This window comes from Silene latifolia, chromosome 5 (genome assembly GCF_048544455.1).
Source record: "Silene latifolia isolate original U9 population chromosome 5, ASM4854445v1, whole genome shotgun sequence".
In the NCBI taxonomy this organism is placed as follows: Eukaryota; Viridiplantae; Streptophyta; class Magnoliopsida; order Caryophyllales; family Caryophyllaceae; genus Silene; species Silene latifolia.
Window position 1 is genome coordinate 77,733,895 of NC_133530.1, and position 6,700 is coordinate 77,740,594.

At 40.6% G+C, this 6,700-nt stretch overlaps 1 protein-coding gene and 1 pseudogene across 1 annotated transcript; both read left to right on the forward strand.

Moving 5' to 3' along the window:
* Positions 1–798: 798 nt before the first annotated feature.
* LOC141655581 (NAD(P)H dehydrogenase (quinone) FQR1-like) lies at positions 799–1,682 on the forward strand (annotated as a pseudogene).
* A 682-nt stretch (positions 1,683–2,364) lies between these two features.
* On the forward strand, positions 2,365–3,778 carry LOC141655582 (uncharacterized). Its single transcript, XM_074462654.1, has 2 exons — positions 2,365–2,385; positions 2,966–3,778. The coding sequence occupies exons 1-2, from the start codon at positions 2,365–2,367 to the stop codon at positions 3,776–3,778; spliced, it is 834 nt and encodes a 277-aa protein (XP_074318755.1).
* The last annotated feature ends 2,922 nt before the right edge of the window (positions 3,779–6,700 follow it).

The window sequence follows — 6,700 nt, forward strand, 5'->3', positions numbered from 1 at the left end:
ACCTGAGTGGTCCTGGTAAGGCACTTGGAGTATGGGGGTGTCACAAATGACTTTAAAGTTATAATTTTGATGAATATAGTTTGGTGGGTAATTTAGATTTTGTGTTCTAATTGGTGGGTCGTTGTTGATATTAGGATACCCGTAAGTGGAGATGATGGTTTTGGCTCCCCTCTACGGTGAATTTATGTTTTTTTGTTTTTACATGCTGTTGGTGCTCTCTAAATTACGCTATATAAATTTTGGATTGTTCGTATGTCACTGGAGTTTATATATTGTCTTCTGTAGTTTGCATGGTCTGGAGTAGAGTTTGAAGGTACCAACTTTAGAATAGAGAACTCTTATTGCTGGATCGCTATGATTTAGTAACCCAGAATTTACGCGAGAGGGTCTTACACTCCAACATGTGAGACCACCCCATTAATCCTATATTTGAATAAGGTACCTACATAAGGATTAGTTGTTCTTACGTGAGAGAGTGTCTCGCTTAAGAGTCAAAGAATGTCATATTGTCCTCGAGTTTCTCTCGGAAAGTGCTGTAGCATTGATATGTAGAGTCAGTTTTAGATGACAACAACACCCATCACAAACATGTTAAAAAGGATAGTTGTTGTTGGTCTTCTGTGGAAGATATTGTACGTCGTTCAATGTCATTCAGATCGAAGGAGAGGGTGATTTTGGCTTATACTTGTAAGTGAAAAGTTGGAAATACTTATTTTTGACATCGTATATTATACGAGTATATGACACTTTGAGGAGGTTATGACTTATGACGTAACTTAATTCTTGTTTCAGGTACTATTATATTCCATGTACGGACATGTACAACAACTAGCAGAAGAGATTCAGAAAGGAGCCGCTTCTATGGCTTCTGTGGAGGGCGTTGAGGCTAAACTCTGGCAGGTAAACATTAGCTTTTACCCGTACTATTTACTAAAAGATAATCGTAACTTTTATTTACTTTTTTTTTTTACATCCAACCGCTTACTAATATTTCTGTAAGGCAACTTTACATTAACGTTATTGTGCAACTACACAATATGTGACCATATTAGTTTTCTTAATGCCTGATTTTACAAGATCTAGTTTCCAAACCGACGAAGAACACTTAATTCTCACAGAAAATATAATATGATGTATACAGTGCAAGTACCTGAGATTTTTTTGGATGAGGTGCTTGGTAAGATGAGTGTACCACTAAATGAAAATGTCCCCTTCAAAACCCCAAATGAGCTTGTCGACGCCGATGGATTTATTTTCGGCTTTCCCACAAGATTCGGAATGCTGGCTGCTCAGTTCAAGGCTTTTCTGGATGCTACTGGTGGATTGTGGAGAATTCAGCAGCTTGCAGGAAAGCCTGCATGTCTGTTCTTTAGGACTGGATCTCAAGGTGGCAGACACGAGAGCACGGCACAAGTAATCAATGTTACATGCGTACTTTTTTTTTCTCTGCTTTCGGACTGTTGTTTCGAGTTACTTAATTCTCTATGATGCTCCTTACAGTTTGACTGCCGTCACCTAACTGACTCACCATGGAATAATCTTAGTTCCAATCAGGTACACATTTGGAGCCGGAATGTTCGAGATAGAGAATGTAAAAGGTGGGAAGCCCACGTGGTGCTGGAACTTAAGTAGGAGATGATTCGAGACAACCGACTGAGCTGGAGTTGCAGCAGGATTTTTAGTAGGGTAAGTGCATAGTCACTATCATAATGAAGTTTAAAAGAATAAAGTAGTTGCTAAACTTATAACTCTCAAAGTCATAGATGAATTGTGGAGCATACACATAAGATACACATTAGATAATTACCAGCCTTCTTATTATTACGCCATTTATTTGCCTTTTTCAAATTTGCCAAAGGTTGGTTCATTACATTTTGTAGCACTCATGTATTTTAAGAGCTTAACCAAATATGCTTTGATGTTTAAAGGAGTAGATGTTGAATGCAAGAGAGACACCTGCGTCACCGATACAGATGTGAATACGCTTTAGCCATCGACGTCGCCTTCCGCGGTTTTATTTCTGAAGTTTTTCCAAGGCGTGTGTCATTGTGGCATGAGACCTATATCTGTCCTCGGCGCTTGTGCAGTCGTTTTGGTGTTGTATTCTCGGTCTTTTAGTCTGTTTGAAAAAAAACGTCATACGCCTTTGTGCTAGTGTAACTCTACCTTCTTTTTATTAAAGTTAGTCATTCACTTGTGAATCATTATTTTTGGAGGTTGATTTATATCGACGACGTTTTAGTAAATATCGACGACGTTTTTCATAAAAAAGACAATAACTGCCCTTTTGACTTTCTCTCTCTAAAAAAATTTCCTCTCAAATTCAGCTAAATTAAAAAAAAACCAACAACAACAATTAACAATATGACGGATCCCGACTCACCGGTACGTAAACAACTTAATCACTTCAATATTTGCTTAATTTTCAATTTTTTTTGCGCATCGTTAATTCTATTATTCGATAGTTGATTTACTTCACGTATTAACTTAGTAGTAGCGAAATTTTGATTTTTGTACGTAAATCTGAAAATTGTCCCCCGAAAGTTGAACCATGGACCAAAGTTGAAAACCAACGTTCAAACCATGGTCCAAACGGTGGAAATGCACGTTTGCCATGGACCAAACAATGGAATTCCACGTTTGCCATGGACCAAACAATGGATTTCCACGTTTGCCATGGTCCAAACGTTGGAATCCATTGTTTGGCCATGGTTGAACGTTGGAAATCAATGTTTGGCCATGGCTGAACTTTGATTTTCAATGTTTGGCCATGGTTGAAAGTTGGTTTTCCTTGTTTGGCCATGGTCGATCGCTGGAAATTAATGTTTGGCCACAGTCGATTGTTGAGTCTCGTGTCTTAGGCATGAATTACTCATTTTATCTTGTTTTCCTTTTGTTTTACGCAGTTTATTTAGGTTATGAGTGTTTATTATTGTCTTACTATAGTCTGTATTGCTTGTAACAGGATTTGTGGGAGACTTTTGACAATAATTCAATTGATTACAACTCGTTGTTCGAGACTACTATAGATTTCGAAATATGTGACGATGCTTTTAGTTGGGCTAATAAAGTCGTATTCGAGAATGGGTTTGCTTTGGTTAAAGCTAATAACGAAGCTAAAAACAGAAAAAAGAACGGGTTATTGCCAAGTTATTTTCGATTTAAAAGACATGGGTTATCAAAACAATCGGATGATCTTGAAAAACCAAGGAGGTCGCAGAAGTGTTCATGCAAGTTTCGTATTCGTGCCGTTCAAAATTTCGTGTCTAACAATGATCAAGTGACGATAGTGTGGAACATTGTAACCTCCGAGGGTGGTGGACTACATAACCACAATGTAGCCGTTTATAAGGACGGGAATCGGTACTTTGCGGGATTGGACGCGGAAGATAAGGCATATGTTAGGCAACAAACAATGGTCGGCGTTCTACCGAGGGATATTAAAAATGGTCTTCATTTGAAAACCATCGAAAAACCTCAACCGTCAAGCACCCAACTATATAATGAAATGAGGAAAATTAGGAAAGAAGTTAGAGGTAAAAGAAACACCGCTCAGCAAATGTTGGCACTAGCGGTAGAAGCGAAATACGTCCATTGGCATGAGATTGATTCCGAGTCAAAAGAGATGACTCACATTTTCATGGCACATCCTGATTCTTTGAAGCTGTTCTGGGCTTATCCTTACGTTGTTATCATGGATTCGACTTATAAAACAACACTTACAAGAATCCACTCATTGAGATGGTTGGTGTCACACCCACTGGATCGTCCTTCTTAATTGCAAGTTCGATGATTCCTACCGAGTCTGAGGAGAATCAAAAGTGGCCGTTGAAGAAGTTAGCTGACATTTTAGATGTCACCGGATCGCCCCCTTCTGTTTTTGTCACCGACCGGGAATTGGGTTTGATCAACGCTCTTGGGGCAGTATTTATCGGGGTTGATCATTTGTTGTGTCGATGACATGTTAACAAAGCCATCAATACAAAAGCTATGACATTATACAGTACTGAGGGTATGAGGTCACATGTCATCACAAATCCAGAAGACGGTTGGATTAAGGTGATCAATGCAGTTACCGGGGAAGCGTTTCAGCACGCTTGGGAGTGTTTCTGTCGTAAGTGGAGTTATATGTCCGATTATATACGGAGAGCTTGGGGTGAACACGAAGGGAAGTTCGTTTTATGATATACAAATGAGGTCTTCCATTTTGGTAACATGGCAACTTCCCGTGTTGAGCCAGCACATTCTCTATTGACGGCTTGGTTGTAATCAGGTCATCTCACATTTGACACCATGTGGTCCCGTATCCACGGCATGCTAGAAGGTCAACACACCAAGATTAAGAAAGAACTCAAAGATGAAATGGGTAAACCAAGGATAACATCTCGTACTTTCTCCTTATTGCAAGGGAACGTGTCTACTAAGGCCATAGAGTTAATGGAGAAAGAAATTATGAGAGGCCTTGGTTTGGGTATCTGGTAGGTGGATCGATGTCGACACGTGGTACGAACGACTCATGGATTACCTTGTGCATGCAATTTGGTATCTTTGCACAAAAGAGGTAGGAGAGTCCATTCTCGAGGATATTCATGTGTAACACCCCCATACTCCAAGTGCCTTACCAGGACCACTCAGGTATGAAGATATTACCATCTCGGTTACCCGAGGCAATGATAATCAAATAAACAATGAAGAAACAACGTTTAAATATAAATACATAGTGAAGAGTTACAATTCTCAAAACCAAACCAAAAGTGTAATACATGTTCTCAAACCGACGTTCTCTTTGAAATGTAAATAAACTAATAAGCTACAGCGGAAGACTCCTATCATCATGTCGTGGCAATCCCAGCTATCCCAGTACTCATCTCATACCTGCTTAATATCTGCTCACCATCCTCGAATGGATCACCGCAGGTTTACAAAACAACAACCGGGGTCAGTACTAATCACACAACTCAATATATATATATATATCAACAATAAGATAAACAGACAGCTTAACTGTCACACACACACACAACCAACCAATTCCAATCATCTCAATCACGATCATCCCCTTTGGACCGAGTCCCGCCGATGGGGACCGCAGCCGTACCCACCAAATCCCCGCTCCACATAGTGAGCGATAACCCTGTCCATTAATGTGCACATCCCTTCTGTGGCGGGTTCCACAGAAGGCGAAACTAGGGCGTGAAGCCACTCCCGCAAGTGACCCCACTCAGCCGAGGACACGCCTCGAGAACCACAGACAACAATCACAATCATAATCACAATCACGACCGTCACAATACAATTACTATATCAAACAATCAATCTCAACACATCAACAATCATCCCATTATGGGACTAATACTGAGTAGGAAATCCTACCTGGAAAGCACACTGTCAGACGGTCTCTACTCTCTACTGCTGTATCAAAAAGCTTCCTCTATGAACCCTCCTCCTATCATGCAACATATAAATGCTACCAAATCACATACTACTCAAAAACCCCCAAATCCCTATATTAGGGTTTAACCAAATTAAAGGAAAGACAATAAAAAGGGTACATAGATCTTACCCTCGACGCAAGGAATTCAACGGTATAACCAACGATGAGAACCGACCTCCCAAACTCCAGGAATTGCTAACAATGCGATTAAGATGGTGGACTTGCTTGCTTTCTCTCTTAAACAGTAAATTAGGTTTTGCAAAAGTGATTTAGAAACAATGACGGAGGGTTATATATCTTAATCGCATAATTAACAAAACCCGAGAAAACTCCCCGTAAAACCGGCTACTCGATCGAGTACCCAAGGTACTCGATCGAGTACCCCCCTACTCGATCGAGTATCCCAGCTACTCGATCGAGTACCCAACAGTCGAAACTTTTCTAAAACGCAACTTACCCTTACTCGATGAGTAAGGCCTACTCGATAGAGTACCCAAAGACTCATAAATACGGAGTATTACAGTCTTCCCTCCTTAAAAAGAACTTCGTCCCCGAAGTTCAAACCACTACTAAACAAAGGTACTCCCATAACACTCCCGACTCAACAATCAAAACAAAGTTCAACGTAAAACATGTTACTAACCCTACTCATCCCGACAAACATACCGACGCAACATACAAAAAGGGGTATAAAACTCTTAAAAACTGCTCGCGATCATCTCCTACCCCCCTAAAAGAAACAAGGTTACGTCCCCGTAACCATACATACCTGATCAAAAAGGAAAGGGTAACGCTCTTTCATAGCTTCCTCTGGCTCCCATGTAGCTTCCTCGGTCTCGTGGTTAGACCAAAGGATCTTAAGCAGAACTGTCTCACCACTCCTAGTCTTTCTAACCTTTCGGTCAAGAATCTGCTTAGGCACCTCAAGATATGATAAGGACTCATCTAGCTCTAAGCTCTCTGCCTCTAACACATGTGACGGGTCACTCACATACTTTCGCAGCTGCGATACATGAAACACATTATGCACTCTCTCTAATGCAGCTGGTAAAGCCAGACGATATGCAACTTCCCCAACTCGCTCTAAGATCTCATAAGGCCCTATAAACTTCTGACTTAGCTTGCCTTTCTTCCCAAATCTCATAACCCCACGCATAGGAGACACTTTCAAAAGAACCTTGTCCCCAACTTGAAACTCTATGTCTCGGCGATGTAGATCTGCATAACTCTTTTGCCTATCCTGAGCTGCTCTCATCCGTTCCCTGA

Bases quoted from the DNA above. Each gene is read 5' to 3' on its own strand.
- LOC141655582 (XM_074462654.1), top strand. From the start codon at position 2,365: ATGACGGATCCCGACTCACCG. The intron at 2,386-2,965 runs GTACGTAAACAA...TGCTTGTAACAG, and splicing joins TGACGGATCCCGACTCACCG to GATTTGTGGGAGACTTTTGA.